At 34.9% G+C, this 19,825-nt stretch overlaps 1 protein-coding gene across 11 annotated transcripts in view; it reads left to right on the top strand.

Moving 5' to 3' along the window:
• The window catches only part of RB1CC1 (RB1 inducible coiled-coil 1), a 67,795-nt gene extending 48,873 nt beyond the window's left edge, over window positions 1–18,922 (top strand). For 8 of the 11 annotated variants that reach the window (XM_085537377.1, XM_015855605.3, XM_085537378.1 and 5 more), the window contains 10 exons: window positions 1,197–3,112; window positions 6,302–6,461; window positions 8,573–8,681; window positions 8,799–9,039; window positions 11,084–11,135; window positions 12,504–12,551; window positions 14,235–14,293; window positions 14,904–15,040; window positions 17,281–17,351; window positions 17,915–18,922. In XM_085537377.1, coding sequence (XP_085393503.1) covers window positions 1,197–3,112; window positions 6,302–6,461; window positions 8,573–8,681; window positions 8,799–9,039; window positions 11,084–11,135; window positions 12,504–12,551; window positions 14,235–14,293; window positions 14,904–15,040; window positions 17,281–17,351; window positions 17,915–17,992 — 2,871 coding nt within the window. In that variant the 3' untranslated portion in view covers window positions 17,993–18,922. Of the gene's footprint in view, window positions 1–1,196; window positions 3,113–6,301; window positions 6,462–8,553; window positions 8,682–8,798; window positions 9,040–11,083; window positions 11,136–12,503; window positions 12,552–14,234; window positions 14,294–14,903; window positions 15,041–17,280; window positions 17,352–17,914 lie in introns of those variants that run through there. The other 3 variants (XM_015855607.2, XR_014942539.1, XR_014942538.1) reach the window with 3 other exon arrangements.
• Window positions 18,923–19,825: the final 903 nt, after the last annotated feature.

Consider the following 19,825-nt stretch of genomic DNA (forward strand, 5'->3'; position numbering starts at 1 on the left):
ATGAGAAGTACATCCTTTATGGCTACAGAGGCTGGATATTACTTTTTGGCTTCCTTGGTGATTGTATAGTTTACAACGGTTGTATCTATAAATCAAGCATCAACCAAATTCACTTAAAGTATTTGTTCAATAACAGTATAGAAAAAGCATTTACACTTCTGAAATGTTCTGAAACACTTTTAGTATGTCTGTGGAATTACTAAGATTTGTTTTTAAAGACTGTACATTAACTTAGACTTCTCAGTAGTGTATGTAGAGCTTGAAATCTTGCTTCACAGTTCTTAAAGTATTAAATAATGCTGATTAAACGTTATCTAATACCAACGAACTGGAAAATAGGCATGAGGTAGGTTTCTAGCCTTTTAAATATCAAAACCACTGGGGTCGGTCAGTTTTACTTGGGAATAGCATCATGAAGGTTTAAAAATAAATAAGTTATATAACCTTTTTGCTAAATTACAAACTGCTGCTGCTCACAAATGATTGTGGATAGTTATTCTAAACCACAGTCATTCACTTGAAGACTGAATGATCTGGAGCTCCAGAATCAGATGTTCCAGTGTCTCTAGGCAAAATGACAGAAATTGATAGTGTTGGAGGCGACATAGAAGAATCTACTCAAAGTCTGATGTCATCAGTTCTGAAAAGTGAGAATGTTACATTTAACCAGAATGTACCCTTTGTTGTGTTAACCTTCTTTTACATTCTTTTTACTCATTGATCTCAGAAGCAGACATATTCTCATTAAATACTTTAGATAACCATGTTAGAAGGCAACAATTTTGTTATACTAAAGTTTTTGCTAAACCTTCTTAATTTAAATTCAGTATGAGTGACTGAATTTACCCTGTTATATAAAGCTGTTTTAGCAAAAAATAATTCAACTGACAAAATTATTAGGAAAAACAAATTTAAGAGGTTGCAAAGAAAGAATGTCTATTTCTGACTAATTACATCAGGTTGTTTTTTTGGGTTTTTTTTGTTATCATCCAAACTTATGTTTGAGTTCTTTCAAATACAATTGTATGGGATTATTGTAGGATTTTTATATACAAATGGACATTTGATAGCTAGGTATGTGAGCAGTTTTCCAGTAGTTTTCAGCAAATTTGCAATTTCTGCTATTTTTAGTTGAATTTTTGCCAGCACTTTTACCTATCACCTTAAATATTTGTTTTGCATTTTTCAACTTACAGGCCTCCAATAGTCAAACATCACCACAATCTGCTACTACACCAAGGATGGAAAGTACAACAGGAACCACAATTGCTACCTCTTCAAGAACTCCTCCGTCACTCAGTCTTCAGGGTCCCCTATGTCCTCCTGTGTGTCCCCCTGCTCCACTAGAGGAATTGTCACCAGACAGCATCGATGCTCATACATTTGATTTTGAAACTATTGCCCACCCAAACCTGGAGCAAGCTCTGAAGCAAGGATCATTGGACTTGGATTCGTTAGCAGAAAGTCCGGAATCTGACTTTATGTCAGCAGTAAATGAATTTGTAATAGAAGAAAATCCAGTCTCTCCTAATGTTATAAGTGATCCACAGAGTCCTGAAATGATGGTGGAATCTCTTTATTCTTCAGTTATCAATGCAATAGACAGTAGACGTATGCAAGACACAAGTTCTTGCGTAAAGGACGTTTCAGTAGAAAACGCTTCTCGCAGTGTTTGTGTGGAGAAGTGTAAGGTTATTGCTCAAGATTCAAAAGTACATTTAAGAGGTATAAAAGAAGATCTTTGCCACTTTAGAACACTTGTACAAAAAGAACAGTGTGACTTTTCTAATTCTTTGAAATGCACTTCATTAGAAATAGTAAATACTATTGAAAAGGTAAAACTTTCACTTGAAAAAACACTAAAAGATAAACATCAAAAAGAACTGCAGTCTTTGAAAAGTGAATATGAAACCAAAATTAATAAATTACTGGAGGACGATGAGGAAAGCAAAAAAAAGATTGTAAAGTTAAAAGGTGACTTGTTAGGCCTTGAGGAAGTACTTCAGAATAAGAACGATGAATTTGCAATGGTGAAAAATGAAAAAGAAGCTGTAGTTTCCCTTCAGAATGAAAAAGATCAGAAGCTACATGAGTTGGAATGCCAAATGGAGACACAAAATACTGAAATTAAGAAACTGAGACAGTCACGTGAGATTGTACTCGAAGACTTGAAAAAACTCCACGTAGAAAACGATGAAAAACTACAACTCCTGAGGGCAGAACTCCAGAGTTTAGAACAAAGCCATTTAAAAGAACTGGAAAGCAACCTTCAGGCCAGGCATTTACAGGAATTTGAGAAGGTGCTTGCTGAGCACAAGGACAGTTTAGATAAATTAAAAACTGAGAACCAGCATAGACTTGAACAAATGCAGGAATCTCATGCAGCAGTTGTGCAAGAGAAACAACAACAGGTAGAAGAGTTAAAACTCAAAGTTTCAGATCTGTCTGATTTGAGGTGCAAATTAGAAGTTGAACTTGCCCTGAAAGAAGCAGAAACTGATGAAATGAAGCTTCTCTTGGAAGAAAGCCGAAACCAGCAACAAGAGACCTTAAAATCTCAGATTGATAAGGAAACTGAAAGCTTAAAAAAAGAGATAGAGAAATTAAACAGTAAGATACAAGTTAGCAGTGATGAATATCAAGTGGGATTATCAGAACTAAGAACTTTGATGACAATTGAGAAAGATCAATGCATTTCTGAGCTAGTAGACAGATATGAAGAAGAATCAAATTTGCTTAGGACTGAACTAAACAAAATAACGGTTCTGCATCAAAAAACCTCTGAAGCAGAAAAAAGACTTTCAGATCAAATAACGGAACTGCAGTGTAAGTTAGAGTTGGAAAAGAGTGCCCTAGAAAAGGAAAAAACAGAAAAAATGGCACTCTGTGAGCAGCAGGAAAAATATGAAGCTATTATCCATAGGCTTAAGGAAGAGAAAGATCTGTTAGTATCTAACCAAGAACAAGACAAGCAGTTGCTCATTCAGAAGCTCAATTCTGAGAAAGAAGATGCAGTACAAACTGCTTGTAAAGAATTTGAATTACAAAAGGAAGCTGCTGAAAAGGGGCTTTTGGAAAAAATACAACAACTTGAGATGCAAGTAAATCAGAGGTACTGTAAGGATTGAGTTGCTGTGTTATCTTAGTATTCTAAAGTAATTACTGCATATTGCATCATAAATACACCAGATTAACTTCTTTGTATTTGTAATAGTGTTTATCTGTTTCTTTATTCAAGTTACTTTCATTTTGTAGGTAGTGATACTCCTGTGTGTGCAGTTAGTCACAAAGTTTGTCAAATGTCTTAAGTATTATTTTCAGACAACAACTAAGGTTTTATATTTTAGTTTTCGAATGCTGTGCTGAAGGAATATTATTGCAATCTCCTGGAATTCAGTTTTTGATCTTTTCCTGTTCCATCCTTTGCTCTGGCTCTAGGACTGTGAGACCATGTGGTGCCTGACTTTTAGGTTGATAACGTTCTTATACTGTTTAACTATATGTATATGGAGTTGCTGATGCTGCCATGAAAAACTGCGTGAGAATATATGAACAGCTGAGGGCAGTCCACTTGGACTGCAGCTGACTTTAACTTCCATAGTTACATATTTCAGGGTCTTCAGTGTGAGCTTCATAGTGAAACACACTTGGGCAGCATCATTTTAAAGAACATCGTAGCATGACTGTTTTTCATTGTTAATTTCTGCAATATTCTTCCAACTTGGGGAGAAGAATTCCTTCCCATGAAAGCTAAGTTATGCCTCCTTACTTTCCTGTTTTTAGTCTACCTGTTAGTTCATAATGCTGTCAATGGAGTAGATAGTGATATTGTGTAATGGAAATATTAGAATTTTTCTCCATGGCAGTGTCTTAGAAGCAATACTGTAGTTTGAAATGCTTAGATTTGTCATTAATATTCTTGGATTGTCTCAGAATTCCAAGGTTAAATCTTGTTAGTACAATACCTGAGGTTTTTTGTTCTAGGTATTTGATATATCAAGTATTTGAAGAAGAGTGATAGAATGGGTATAAGAAGAAAGTGCAGAACATGATCACAAATTTAAGTTACCATTTGACTTTTAAATGTCCGTGTAATGGTGGCTTTTTTTCCTAAGTTGAACGGAAGGAGGGGCTATAAAAAGAATCCTGTGTACACACAATTCACTTCTGTGGTGCAAAGAAAAATATAAGCATCCACTTCAGTTCCGGTTCATCCCTGTTACCTCAGGATTTAGGTTTGCTAACATATCTGTCATTGATGTTATATCAATGTTGACATTTTATGTATCTCTATACAGGAAAGGTCAAAATAGTGGTACACTTTTTGAATTAAGATTCAATGATTGAGTTACAGTTAAGACCTTTCTTAAAGTATTCTCTAAATTTAGTAAAATATGGTGGAACGAGGAAGGGAAAGCATCAAATGCTGTATTCAAACCTTTTATTTGTATTAGTGCATGTAGAAGGTTAAAAATGTGACTCAGTAGGAAAGAGATGCAGCTACGTCATCAGACTTAAAACACCAAAAAACACACAGCAACAACAAAACCACTACCTCCATTTAAATTTCAACAACTGAGCGGAGCTCTGTGTATTTCTATACAAACTGGATATTACCGATACCAATGTATTTCAAAGAAATGTTGTCTGCTTCAGTCTGATGAAGCATTCGTAGTTTTGAGTTTTGTCAAGCAGCTTTTATTTTTGATGTGTAATGTTAAAATATGTATTGCCTCCGAAGGTTTCACTTCATGCCTTTTATCTGCTGTTATGTTTGTTGGGTTTTTTTGTGTGGTTTTTTTTTTTTTTTTATAGGATGTGTTTCATCTCCAGAGGGCATATGTTATGTGAATCTGTCTTAATATTTCAAAGTCACTGTCTAGCTGTTTGGTTTTATTTTTCAGTTCCTAAAACCTTAAGCTATGTCAGTAACTCCAGTTGACTTGTTGTCCTCACTGAATTGTTGATTAGGAGTTAATTTGTAATGTTAGAAAGAAACTTTTTCTTGTCACATAAATGTCCTTTTCTGCAAGGTCACAATTACGTTAACACTCCAGAAGGCACTGGTGATGACTTAAGTTGTTAAATTTGACCTGAATATTTTGCTGGTATCGAGAGTTTCAGTTTTGAACTTAAATGTTACCCGTGCACTACCAGTATATGAAGATGCGTGTTTTGGTTATGAAGTGCCTGGAAGGTATCAAGAATTAGAAGAGGTGGTAGAGCTACAAGGCATTTGTAACTCCCACGTCATCTTACATACGTAGTGTGTACTGTGCTCACTGGGATTAATGGAGATTAATTCAACAATGCAATTTTTATAATGATTGTCATTTAGCAGTTTGTTTAATTTGATGTATAATATTTGAAAACAACAGGAACAAAAAAAAAAGAAAGAGTATGGTAGGACTCCTGTCTGCTTTGTAAACTAAGTTGGAAGTTGGTGTCTTCCAGTCTTGGTATTTTCCTGCCAGTTCCATAAGACTACAATTAGTAGTGAAGCTTCACCATAAAGAGAAACTTTGACATGCACACACACACACTCTTACAGCTAGAATTTATTTATAAATAAATTGTGGTTCAATCCAATACAAAAGAGAAGAATGAAAATTTAAAATAGTGTAGGTTTTAACAAAAGTTGCTTAATGAAGGGATTTGTCTGTCCCGGTACTTTATAAAGTGATGCTTCATAATAACTCATGCCAGACCACAGAAGAGGGTAGGTAGTGCTTTGAAATCAATGATTAGAAAATATTTTATCCATTGTAGATCATCTGTTTCAAAGACACTTACGGCTCTTGTTCTTCCTGCTTGAGTGACAGTTACTGCTTTTCTTTCTGATCATTACTGATGTTCTCTAGATTCTGCAACCCACGGTGTTCCTTTACATCTGGATTCCTTATTGCTGAATTGCTTACTTTTGTAAGAGTTCTGGAGGCATTACATTTTGACACAGTAGAAGTCTTCAGGGAGTTGATCTGTCATTGTTTCTTGTTTTTCTGCTTTGCATTCTGTCTGTTTGAATAGTAAAAACATGTCTTCTCCCTCAAGCAGTATTTAACAGTATAGACACACTAATGGACACTAGCAAACAGAATGCCCAAGAACAAGAATTTGGTGAGATGCCTGTGTTTAAAAATAAAATTGAAGACTAGGAATGACTTAATTCAAATACAGTAATCTCTAAATATTTCTGAAAAAAAAGTCTCAAAACTGAATTCTGACTTGCATGTTTACCTTTATCATATATTCTGGAACTTGTATATGCTATGAATTTAAAGTTTAAACATTTTCTTTCAAGTCCTCCCACTGAATCATCTGCTGAATCAAGCTTGGTTGCTGAGCTTCAGGAAAAGCTTCAGGAAGAAAAAATGAAATTCTTAGAGCAGCTTGAAGAACAAGAAAGAAGAAAGAATGAAGAAATGCAGAACATTAGAACATCTTTAACTGCAGAACAGCAGGTAAAGCTGATTCTTCATTGCTCTTCCTCCCTTGAGAAGGATGTGTTCTTTTCCTATATGTAATTTATGGTTTTTTTTTTGTTTGTTCGTTTTTTGCTATGTAACACTTGTACATTCTGAATTTGCATTATGCTATTGTCTAGAGTTAGGATATGGCATAGGAAAGGAATTCAACATGCTTATGACTTCTCTTTTTGCTTAACTGTTTGTAAATTGAGCAATCCAGATTCATTTTTGGTTTTGATAGTTTCCCTAGTGTTGTTATGTTAGTGCTCTTAAGTTTTACCTGTTAATCTTCTGAACTCCAGAAAAATGCCATTTAAGTACAGTTTAAGTTAATGGTATTATTTTTGGACAACACAAATGTAATACTAATTGATTTGGCATGCTTCTTTAGTGCCTTTTAGACTTCATTAGTCTGGGCAGATGGTGTTTCGGGTTCAATACAAATGCGATGTCTTTCTTTTTTCTAATTCAGATTAAAATTCAGATTAAACATCTCTGTGTACTCCTCACCTCCATACAAACTCACCCTACACTGGATTAATTATTACTGCACTGAATTACTTATTGCAGTATCTTTGCTGGTTTATTTTTTCTTTAAACACTGAATCTCAAATTTTGTAGGTGAACGTTCACCTCTAAAGTTAAATCTCTAAGTAACAGCTATTATCTACAGCTTTGTTGCATTTAAATACTAAGAAAGGATTTTCTCTTCTAAGAACCTCAGCTATGGCAGGATCAAATGAGGACAGAGAGACAGTGAGTAATCAACCCACTTGGTGAAATGAATGCTACAAATCACTTGGTTCAGGGAGCAGAATATCACAGGCAGTTCTAAAGACAGAAGTTCTGAAAGTTTTAGAGTGCAGACATAAATACTGAGGAGAACCTTCTGTAGTTAGTCTAATAGGAATATTTTATAGATTACATAGACAACTGTAATAATTATTTTTCTATCAAATTGGTCTTGGCATGCCATTTTCCTCATCCAGTAATCTTCATTTATGCTGCAGAGTAAGTTAGGAAAGGTTCAGAAGCATTGACAGCAGATTCTGATGAAGTACAGAATCTATTAAAAAGAAAACATGCCTGAATCAGTCATTGCTGAAGATTTACAAAGCTGTTGCTGATTGCTGAATGTTCTGGATATTTAACTTTACACTTCTGTCATTTTTGTCCCTTTGAGATGTTACTTATGCTTTTGGAGTATTGTGTTGGCTTTTTTTATGCAGACATTTACCGAAGTCTACAATGCACTATGTAAAGTTTATAATTGTTCAAGTAGCTCGTGGTTTAAGGCAGGTGAATAGGCATGTTTATAGGCATAGAGAATCTAAAGCTAGTCAAGATCATGCCTGGCTCTTAAATTCCCTGAAGAAGTGAAATTGTAGCTTAAAATATCCTTTTGATAGACAGTTCATAGATTTTGTCTGTTTCATCTCCCTAACCTCAGAAGTTGTAATGGTGAGTGCGTAATGTTTAATATAAGGATTCAATAAGTAAAAAGATCTGTCAGACTGATACAAAAGCATATAGTGCTGTTCTTTATGTGAAGTAATTCAAGATAATTCACCATGATTCCTGTATAACTTCTTCATTAATAAATTCTTCAGCAAGGAAATAGTGCAAAATTTGAAAGCTATTTTAATGCAGATTCTAGTATATTGTTCTATTTATAATTACATTTGTATTTCGTATTACATATATTGATGCATTGTAGCTTTGTCTTAGTAGCCTATTTGATTCCCAAAATAGCTTTTTAATAAAAAACAAAAAACAAACAAAAAACCCCTGTGACTGTAGTCTGCAAATTGCATTATAAAATGTGTTAAAAAGTTAATATTCTTTTAATGATGGCTTGTTTAGAATCATATGACATGTAATGAATGTGGGAGTGATGTGATATGAGGAAAAGGGCTGTTAAAGAGAATCCTCAATACAAACTATCCAGCAATATGTTTAAAAGTGTTTGAACAAGCTTGTTTCCTTATTTAATTATAAACTAGAGAAACACATGTAATACCTTCTGTACTTCCCTTAGTTTTGTCATTTGCATTTTGTTTATGATGTGCATTTTATGTTTCAGTAGTACTCCTTTCTGTTTTCAGACCAACTTTAACACTGTTCTAGCAAGAGAAAAAATGAAGAAAGAAAATATAATTAATGATCTTAGTGACAAATTAAAAATGCTAACACAGCAGCAAGAAAAAGATAAGGGTAAGCTAACTTCTGTGGAACTTTGTCTTTTTCTAATAGGATAATTCCATTTGCTTGTTTGGTTTCACTCCTTAATCATGCTGTTATTACAGCAGTTGTTACTTACTTGTGTCACAGATTTGATTGAAACACTTTCTGAAGATCGAGCTCGTTTACTTGAAGAAAAGAAAAAGCTTGAAGAAGAAGTCAGTAAGCTGAGAAGTAGTAATCTCTCTCCATCAACCTACTTAGCAGCAACCTCAGAAGCTTGTGGAGCCTGTGCAGCTGATGTTCCCACTGATACGGAGAGATTGGCTTCTGACATTGCACTTGAAGGGAGGATGGACTCCACCATGGAAACGAGTATGATGGCTGTGCAGTAAGTATGGGGCATTGCAGTAGGAATAGACAGAGCATACTCACTGTTTTAGATGTGTGCTGTTGGATGTTCTGGGGTACAAATGAGCTTATTTAACACTCCCTCTACCTTTGACATTCTTGCTAAAATTATTCTTCCTATAGCATACACACAATTGTGGCATCCCAATTGACAGAAATGCTTGGTTTTCATAACATAGAAGTAGGCAGCTTCAAAGTGAAACTTGATTAACAGCTGAAGAAATATGTCTACATATGTGAAAAAAATAAGGAAAGTGGGAGAAGAGCAGTTTTGATGGGTCCTAGGGTGAGCTAGGTGGTTGTGCTATTAGGATATCTTTTGAACAGTGGCTGATTCTCATATAAAACACAGAAAAATTTGTGATTGCTTGTTTATGTGACTGGTGTAGATAGCATAATTATGTTTCTTAGTGAGTGGGGAAGCGCTTAATAGAAATGAGACCAAATCCTCTGAATTAAAAAAAACACGCTTATTAGAAGGTAGTAATAGGACTAAGAACAATTCTGCAATGTTTTAAATCCTTACTTGAGGGGAAATACCAAGGGCAAGCAACTTGCATGGAAGGTTTACTTTTAAGAACATAAAATTGATCCTTTAGTGTCTGGTTCTGTTGTACACTGGCATTATAACAGATTGGAATAGCTTTCAGAAAATATTGTTCACGTTTCACTGTTTATCACAATTTGCAGAAGCTAGTCAATAGATAGCTGTGGGTAGCTATGTTTGAAATACTGAATTGATTTAAGCGCTCAAACAGGACTCTATAAAGTTCTGTTGCAGTGATCAGCTTCACTATATTCTGTATTCCTGTTCTCCAGACCTTTTCCCATCTTGTAACCATCCTTTGGATGCTCTGTGGTAGTTTTATGTCCTTCCTATATTGTGGCACCCAAACTGCTCACAGCACTACCTCTCCTCTTGCCTGGCTGGCAGTTCTAGGCCTGATGCACCCCACAATAAACTTGGCCCTTTTGCTGCCCGGAAACACTGCTGACTCGGGTTGAACTTACTGCCAACCAGAACCCCCAGATCCCTTTATTGGAGCTGCGCTCCAAAACTTTTAATCATGGTCTGCTCCATCCCAGGTGCAGATCCCAGCACTTGGTCTTCTTCATGGTGGCCACCTTCAGATTTATCAAGATCTTGGTGCAAGGACTCTCTGCGTTCAAGGGAGTCAACGCTCCTTCCAGTTGATCATTGTCCACGAATGTACTTAATATAACTTCTAGATCTTTATTGGCATCTGTAATGTTGTTCGTCAAGACAACTAGTTCAAAAATATAGCCCTGTGGAATCCTACTAATGAGCAGCTCTCAGGCCTTCCCTTGCCCAGACATGTTTTTGTTGTCATAGAACATTCATAGAGTCAGACCACCATGGCTTTATGATGTCATGAGCCACCTTCTTGACAACAGCTATAATTCTGGGGACTCTGACAGCAGAGCACCATTTGCTAACTGAAATGCATCCTGAATTGTAAAGCTGAACTGCAGTATCAGAGGATAGCTGCCAAAGGCCTTAGATCTGAAATGCATCCTGAATTGTAAAGCTCAACTGCAGTATCAGAGGATAGCTGCCAAAGGCCTTAGATCTGTAGTTTTCATACTAACATTTTGAAAATAGTGCAAAATATACAGAAATGGCTCTATGCAACTTCGTAATTATTTATCAGAGTGTGAAAATTCACTGAGTTGAAAAAGAAAGCTATTTTTAATAAATAAGATTCTGTCAGTCCAGATTCTTAAGGTACCTTTCTGCATTTTATTTTTGTTTTTCTCTTCCCTCTTACTTTCTACTTTCCTGATCCTTTCCTTTCGTTGAATATATGCCTTGTCTACATATGATAGAATGCTAGGATCCAAAGTATTCTGTGAATTCCAAGGTAAGCTCTCTATCCTGCTAGCAGATAGCAGAGGAAACAACAGATATTGTGCTAGCAGATAACAGAGGAAAGAAAAAGCATTTTTGTGTGTGTGGGAGGGGAACTACTTTTAACGTATCTGTTTTCTTCTTTCTATTTTAGTGAAAATATCCACATGTCTGAAGAAAAACAGAGAATCATGTTGTTAGAAAGAGTGAGTAGATTGTGGGATTAAATGTTGTAGCTAGTTATTGTAAATAATGCTATGTACTCTGATGCAATATAGCATCTTTGGGCTTTGGTTGTACTAATTTCAGTGTAAATGAAACTGTTCAAAATGGGTATTAGTGCACTCTATTTATACTAGGTCTAGTTCAGTTCACCTTATATGAACGTCAGTATAAATGCATCAGTTGTAATACTTTTATAAGCGACAGGTCATTAATCTAAGGAATTCTTTACTGGGGAGAAAAATATGCAACTTTTTCAAATCAAAGTATCTGAACCAGTTGGTCAGCAATGAAGATTTACTTGTTTCTTTGAGAAACAGATATCTTAAACTTCAATCATATTAATTCTGACTGAGATGCATTATAGCCTTGATGATTTTGCTTTAAGTAAAAAAGCAAAATTACACCTGTTTTGAGTGTTCCTATATTACCAGTATTATTAAGCTTCTGTTGTGCCCTTACGTTAAGTATTTATTTAATGTGCAGGCTGGGATTTTAAGCTTATACCTAGGTGCTCCTGCTTCCACCTCACCCCCCCCCCACCCACCCAAAAAAAAAAACAACCACTAACAAAAAAACACAACAACAACAAAAAATAATAACAACAAAAAAATAATTTAATTTTCACTTCTGTTACAATTTCTATTTCATGTCTAGCTTTCAGGCTGGATGTGGCTCTGGGTAGCCTGGTCTGATGGCTGGCTGCCCTGCATATAGCAGGGGGGTTGAAGCTAGATGACCATTGTGGTCCTTTTCAACCTAGGCCATTCTGCAGTTCATTGTACATTGAATAATGGAACATGTTTGATAAAGTAAGTTTTCTCTTACTGGTGGAAAGTTATGAATCCTCAGTAGTTACAATGAAATCCTTAAGACTCTAGTCATTCTAACAATCCAGTCATAATTAACTCCATTCTAGTTGCCTTCTTCATGACTACTCAAAGTTGAAACTTGAGTTTCAGTCCTTATCAGGGCAGAACAATTCTCTTAGATTTAAGTCTGAGATTAGCAGGAGAAATTGAATATTGAACCATATAATGCAAGTGACTGAATGTTTCTAACTGTTAGCACTTGAATGTTTGATTCTGTCTTGTTTGCAAAGAATTTGTCATGGTTTGTATCTGGCAGCTACAAATACGTATAAATTAATTTTCTCTGCTTGGTGTAGCAGTGGTGATTACTGTCCTTCAAACTTTGTATAGATCTTTGAATTATATTTTGATTCTATTTTAAAACTACAGCAAGTTTGTGTGTTGTGCAAGAATTTTATCTCTGGGCATATTAACACTATTTAAGATGTTTATACTGCATAAGTTGTATTAATTAACTAATTATGTAAGTTTTTCTCTCAGACTTTGCAGTTGAAAGAAGAGGAGAATAAGAGATTAAATCAAAGATTGGTAAGTGTGTAACATGTTTTAAGTGCCTTAAAAATGAAAAAACAAAACAAAACAACCCACAAATGTTAAATTTGTTAAAATTTGCAAACATGGTTTTAATGCAATGGCAAATTGGTGATCTGATAATCTTTTAGAGTTATCTCAATTTAACAGTTTTCTTATGTGAACAATGAACAAGGCTGGAGAGACCTCTTCCAAAAGAGCACAGACCGTCCAGATGTGAGAGGAGTAAATTCCAGTGGCACTGTGGCTCAGGTCTTTCTAGAAGTCAGTTGAAAGTCAGTTTATAAGATTGCATATATGACTATATATAAGGAGCACTAGCGAACTTAGAGATTATTTTGGGGAAACTCTTTCTTGAAGTTAGCATTTTGAAGGTTTCTTCAATTTTCAGAGTATGGATGTGACATATTAAAATCAGTGCTTATTGTCTGTCACTTTTCTGATTTAAAAAAGTATTTCTAAGTTACAAGCCAAAGATATAATTATCCTAATAAAGAGTCCAGAATATTCTGAGGCCCTTTAACTTGCGCTTGTATTTTTGTCAAGTGTGAAACTTCAGTTCTGCTTAGCTACTGAAAATACTTAAGTCATCATTTTTAACACTGAAGTCAGTGCCTAAGGAAGAACAATGAAGATGCTGACAGTTATTGTAATTCATGAGCTATGAATACTTCTCTATTTGTTTAACTACAACTTAGCCTTGCTAACAGTTCTCAACCTTAAGCTTAAAAAAATAAATTACTTTGTGTATGGGAATCAGTTGTTTCTCTCAGCAGTGTCCTGGTTGGACTGGCCATGGATATCTCCCATTTCCTTAAAGTGATAAATGGTATCTAGTAATTTACTAGAAACTGGTACCTCAGTTCTTGGGTGAAGTTGTTGCAGGCCCAGAGGAGAAGATGAAGATGATCAGAGGGCTGGAGCAGCTCTCCTGTGAAGAAAAGCTGAGGGAGTTAGGCTTGCTCAGCCTCGAGGAGGCTCCTGGGAGACCTCATCTTGGCCTTTCAGTACTTAAAAACAGGAGGGGAAACAACTTACACTGTCTAATAGTAGTAGAACAGGAAGGAATTGCTATAATAAAGAGGGGAAATATAGGTTAGATGTTACAAAAATATATATCTACTTAGAGGATGGTGAGGCATTGGCACAGGCTGCCTTGAGAAGCTGTGGGTACTCCATCCCTGGAGGTGTTCAGGGCCAACCTGGATGGGGACAGCCCTGGGCAGCCTGTGTCTGAGTTTGTGGGGCTCAGCCCTGCTCACAGATCACGGTTGGAACTGGATGGACTTTAAGGACCCTTCCAGGCCAAGCTGTTGAACAACTTACTAAAAAATAAAATAAAAGGATCTTGTGGAGTTGGAATACATAAAGGAAACTTATAAAAGGGTCATTAAAAGTCAAGAACTTTTTATTTTGGGCTGCGTTCAGTCTGAACTAATTTTCTTAAAGTTAAAAAGTGGTAGTTTGATGTGAAGAAAGTAATCTATGAATGGGCTTCGAGTTGATATCAAAACTGAAGAAACGTATGCAGTTTTCTTAGGTGAACTGATCTGCAAGAACAGGCAAGGTTTGAAATCTATAACAAGGAATTTATCTTAACCGTACATTTAACTTAAATTAACACTTCATCGTAGCTTGCCAGTTCTTTATAGCTTTTCTTTTTTGCTTTGTTTAATACAGATGTCCCAGAGCATGTCATCAGTATCCTCAAGACATTCTGAAAAAATAGCAATTAGAGAGTAAGTACTTAACAATTTCCTTATGAATAGGTGACCATGCTGTCATTAATAACTACACAATTAAAGAGTGTCGCAGTTCTTTCTTTCTTTGTGATAAAACGATGTACAGATAATCTCAGTAGTTCACGTCAGTTATTGAACAAAACCTTTTTATGTAAAGTCAGTTACCAAAGTGTTTTTTTGTTTTTAACCTTTTGATAGAACTCTGACAAATATTCCATCCCTCCCTTGTGCTTAAAATTTCAAGATTAGATACTTAAATGCTTTGATGTATTTTTGTGATCAAATCAACTACGGTTGTAATTTACTGTCGTAGTACTGTGGTATGATGATCATCATTATTAGTATTGGTGAATAAAAATCAGTATCAGTAGACCTTAGTGTTCTGTTAGATATTCCTCTTTGTGTTTTAAAGCAAGATTGTCAGTTGTTTTAGTGGCAATAAATAAATAAATAAATAAAATGGAGTATGGATATAGGAAAACATGTTGACAAGCAGAAAATTTTGTACAGAAGTGTCATCCTGGGCAACATGTGGAAATACATTTTGTGTAATTTACGTTGTCTTAAACTTTCATGCTTTTTTAGCTAAATTCCTTAATTTCTTTAGTTTCCAGGTTGGCGATTTGGTTCTTATAATCTTAGACGAAAGACATGACAACTACGTATTATTTACTGTTAGTCCAACCTTGTATTTCTTGCACTCAGAATCTCTTGCTGCACTGGACCTCAAACCAGGTGAGTGTGGTAAGTGTCAGATTACTTTCTATTACTTCATCTTCTTGCAAGTTAACACTTTATGATGATATTCTGATAGTAAATGATATTCTGAAAACATCTGTGGTAAAAATAAAAAGCATGTAATACAGATAGCTATTAGCTATCTTTGTAGCTTTTGATATTTAATATTAAATGATATTCAGTACAGAATATTTTAGATCTAGTTGTGGAAAATAGGAGAAAATATCTGTGTCTTTCAAGTAAGCTTTAATAAATTCAATTTCATCCACAGCCCATATATGTAAACATAAAATCTTGGAACAGCACAAGTTAGAATGGACCTCAGAAAATCATCAGTTCTAACCTTTTTGTAGGAAAACAGAACCTGGATAAGATTATCTAGCACCTTGTCCAATTACATCTTGAACACCTCCAACGATGGGGAGTTATACAACATCCCTGAGTAAATGATCCTTCTCACTATTAAAAAAAGTTCCAGAAGCTTCTGAGCCTAAGTGCAGTTTGTACCTGTTGCACATTGTCTTCCTTACATAGCTGCTTGTGAAGAGATCCTCTGTCCTCTTTGCATCTGCCCCTTTAGTTCTGGAATGCCATGATGAGATTCTTCCAAGCTGTTTGTTCTCTAGGATGAAAAGACATGACTGCTTTAGCCTTACCTCATAGAGCAGGTTCTCCAGTTTTATTTTCTATGGAAAACATTCCTGTTGTGAATAGGTTCCTAACTGTTCAGAATCAGGAATTATGATGTACGATTGTGTATGTCACTGGCCTATTTTTATGTAGGTTTATATTTGTAGTGACTCCTTTGGCAACAACAAACACAAAACTCGTAACATTTCTTTCCAAACTATGCATGCTCAGTTCTTATTTCAGTACCTGTTTTTATGATATTCTTTAAAGATTGTCTTTCGATAAAAATTGTTCTATTTGTATATGGAATTTAGAAATCTAAATACATGTCAGAAATTAAATTCTAACTTTAGTGTAGAGGGATTTGCAAGCAATATTTTTGCTGATAAATTTTTTTCATCGTATCCACTTGTGTTTATCAGGACTCATTATTTTTCAGGGAATAATTTCTGTATGTTCTGCTTATGATGCTGCTGAATTTGGTGGTGCATTTGCTTCCCCCCTTGCCTGTTTAACTGTATTTTCTGATTTAAATGTTAGTTACTGAGGTTTCAGGTCAGGTATGAATACTTGACATACTTCACACACAACTGTAGAAGTCTGAAGCAGAATGGAATCTGCTTCCTTATTGTTGTGGTTTAACCTGGCCAATGGCTAAGCACCAGATGTTCAGTCACATCCCCCCCTCTCGCTTCCAATTGAGTGGAAAAAAAAAAATAAAGCAGAACTCGTGGTTTGAGATAAAACTATTTACTAATGTAGAGAAAAGGATAATAGTTATGACAAAGGTATGTGTGTGTGTATATAACAAGAGATGTTCCCTGACCAGTACTCAGCATCTCTCCTGGGTAGCTGAAGAGATGATGAACTCGCACCGCTTTCAGAACTCCCCTATTACATGGTGTTATATGGTAGGGAATATCCCTTTGGCAGGTTTAAGTCAGCTGTCCTTATTCTGCTTCCTCCCAGTGAGGAAGCATGAGCTGAGAAACTGAACAGCGTTGGCTCTGTACAGCATTGCTTAACTGTAACTATAAGTACTGATGTGTTACCAAATTTTTCTTCTAGAACCAAAACATAACATCATACCAACCACTCTGAAGAAAATAGTTTTGTCTGTGCTGAAACTAAGACAATTATTGAAAATGACATTCATTTTTAAGAGTAAGAATAAAATTTCAGACTCTGATTCAAGTGATCTATGTTCTTATCATGAGGTAGTTTTTTCATAGTCATGCTTAGAAGAGTACTGATTATACACAGCATATTTGAGCTGTTCCTTCAGTCTGTTTTTGATGCTTTATCCATACTATGATCATTGATGCTTTGAGAAGAACAAAGCAAGTAAAATAGATACTGTTTTGTAGACTAGAAGAGAAATAAACGTTTCCTTACTGTTATAGAAATTTATACAAGTTGAAAATTTTGTGTGGAGGCTTTCAATCCATTGAAATACATCAAGAAATAATTATCTTAAATCAGACCCAAAGATCAAGTTGGGTTGACTTTAAGTGAAGCCGTAGAGTTTTGATTTGCTTTTGTTTTTTCTTATTTTCAAATGAAATAGTGTTACCTGTAGTTGAGTATCCATAATAATAGATATGTTGTCTCTTAAGCTTCAGGTGCGTCTAGGAGACCTTGGGTGCTGGGAAAAGTGATGGAGAAGGAATATTGCCAGGCCAAAAAGGTAAGGAAATAGGAGTAGAAATATAATCTGATTTAAATTAGAGAAGAAAATCAGATTCTTTTTTAAAAAATATTAGAGTAATAAATGAGAGTTCTTCAGGATGAAAATTGTCCAAGGTTCTGCCATTCCAGCTCTATTCTTCAAGTCAGTGAATAGCGAGAGAAGGGGAAGCAGAAAAAAGAGCAAGTGTCTTGAGTAGGATTGCCCCTGGGAAAACTGCCTGTGCAAGAAAACTTTGCTTTCTCTGGATCCTTCTGAGCATTTCTGATAACCCCATGCAATCATGTTTCAGTGACTGCAATTACTAAAGTTTGCTTTGATTCCTAGAAAAATTGTGGTACCTTTATGCATAAGGGGAAACAATAAGTCATCATTGAAGGCCCAGATATAGAAATCATTTAGGATGAGGAAGTCTGGAGAAACTTTGCCAGACTCTCTTGAGCATGGCAATCTTGGAGGGATATTGACTTAGAGTCTATTTTTGCTTGAAAATATATTAATCAGGGGAATGGTCTTCTGATCACATTTCTGATTTGTTTTGTTTTTCTTTTTGATTTTTATAGGCTCAAAACAGATTTAAAGTTCCTCTGGGTACAAAATTCTACAGAGTAAAAGCAGTACCATGGAACAAGAAAGTATAACACAACAGAATTTCAGTCCGTTCTGTCTCCATTCTTTTTTGACTTGTCCTTCAGTGCTCATTCATCGCTCCGAATACCAGGCCATGTTTTTATACTGAGTTCATGTGACAAGATACTTCACTGATGTACTGCTTTTACTTTTTAACAGGTCATGTTTTAGAAACAAGAGTTGCGTCAAAGTCTCTGTTCGTTTTTTACCCTGATAACTTTAGGAGTGTGGACCAAATGCGTTCATTTTCTCAAAGGGCAACCACATGCAACATGGTTTGTCAGCCATGTTTATTGCCTGTTAAATATACATTAGCTTGTATTTAGGTGTTAAGTGTTAGTTACCATTATTACCAGCATATGTCCTTTTGTGAAATCATTATCAAAGTACTTGCACTCTTTAACAGATTCTTTATATGTGTAAAATTCATCAACTATTTAAAGAGGAGTGTTCATTGCATGCAGATAATCATATAATTTTTCTTCAACATGAGTTTGCCTCAGTAGATGAATAAAAATAACTACTGCAACTTGTTTCATTACATGAAAATGCTCTTTAATGTTATTAAAAAAAAAAAAAAGAAAGAAAAAAAAAAAGAAAAAAAATGACAAAAAACCCTTGTAATTTGATGGACTGATTTTGGAAATCAGTCACAGTTAGATCTGCAATCTTCAAAAGCACTTTCAATGGATTGATCACACAGATTCTGAAGGGAAGAAACCTGTGCTGTTTGTTCAAAGTGAAGCACTCGTTCTTCCTGACAAACCAGAAATCTTGTATTAATCTATTTAGAAAAATCATATTGATGAAATTGTATTTCATGGTTGAGTTTCAGGAAAAAACTCATTGTACATTAACCATACAAGAGTCATTTAAGTAACAAATTATTGTAATTGTAAAAGACATGTAGAATTTTAAAACAATAAAGATTTGAAACTGTATGTGTTTGAAGCATTTGTGTGCCTTTTAAATATTAACTTTCTATAATGTTTATTTTATATTAATCTCTTATAGCTCTTCTCTGCTTACTTGAGCAAAGTTTCGTTACATAGAAATAACAGTTTTCTCCAGGAAGAGTTTATGTTCGTTAACATTCAGTAATTACAGGGATTGTCTTGTAATAATAATAATAAAAAAAAACCCCTCAGTTGAAATAATTTTTTTCAGCAATTCAAACTGATAGGTGACATTTTTTGAAATGTAGTTATTTATTCAATTTCATTTTTAATAACACTATGAAAAGATACACCATGAGTAACTAGTTGAAAGTGAAGTTCTAGATTCAATTATAAGCTTATGTCTAGGACATAATGGATAAAATCATGTAACTATGGTTTATCTTCAGGAGGTGTAGAGATAAGGAAGAGAAAGGTAAAGAAATTATCAAAAATGAAAATGTTGAAGCTTTTGCCCATTTGTTGCAAATAATATTCCTTTAGACTAACTTGTTGGCTTGAGTATCCAGAAACTTCTGTATATACTTTACGTAAAAGAAGATAAAGAGTTATTTCAAGTTATTTTGGATGTTTTAAGTTGTGAAATGCATGGACTTGGAATTGTATCTCATCTCTGATTAAAATAAAACTGAGACAGTTGATCTCTGGAATATAGGATGTTATTTTTGTCAAGTTGCATTCTTATCTATTTCTTAATTTTACTAGTTGGTGTATTGGCTTTTTTTAAAGTTACTTAGCAGAAAGTATCTTATAATATAGAAAGGAATAATATTGCCATTGCTGGAGTTTATCCAGTGTCATCTGTGTAAAAAACAAATATCTGTAAGACAAAGAAAAAAGAAAGAAGAAAAAAACAAAACAAAACAAAAAAACCAACAACAACAACTC

Source organism: Coturnix japonica, chromosome 2, assembly GCF_054131305.1.
Source record: "Coturnix japonica strain WE chromosome 2, WE-NBRP24, whole genome shotgun sequence".
NCBI lineage: Eukaryota > Metazoa > Chordata > Aves > Galliformes > Phasianidae > Coturnix > Coturnix japonica.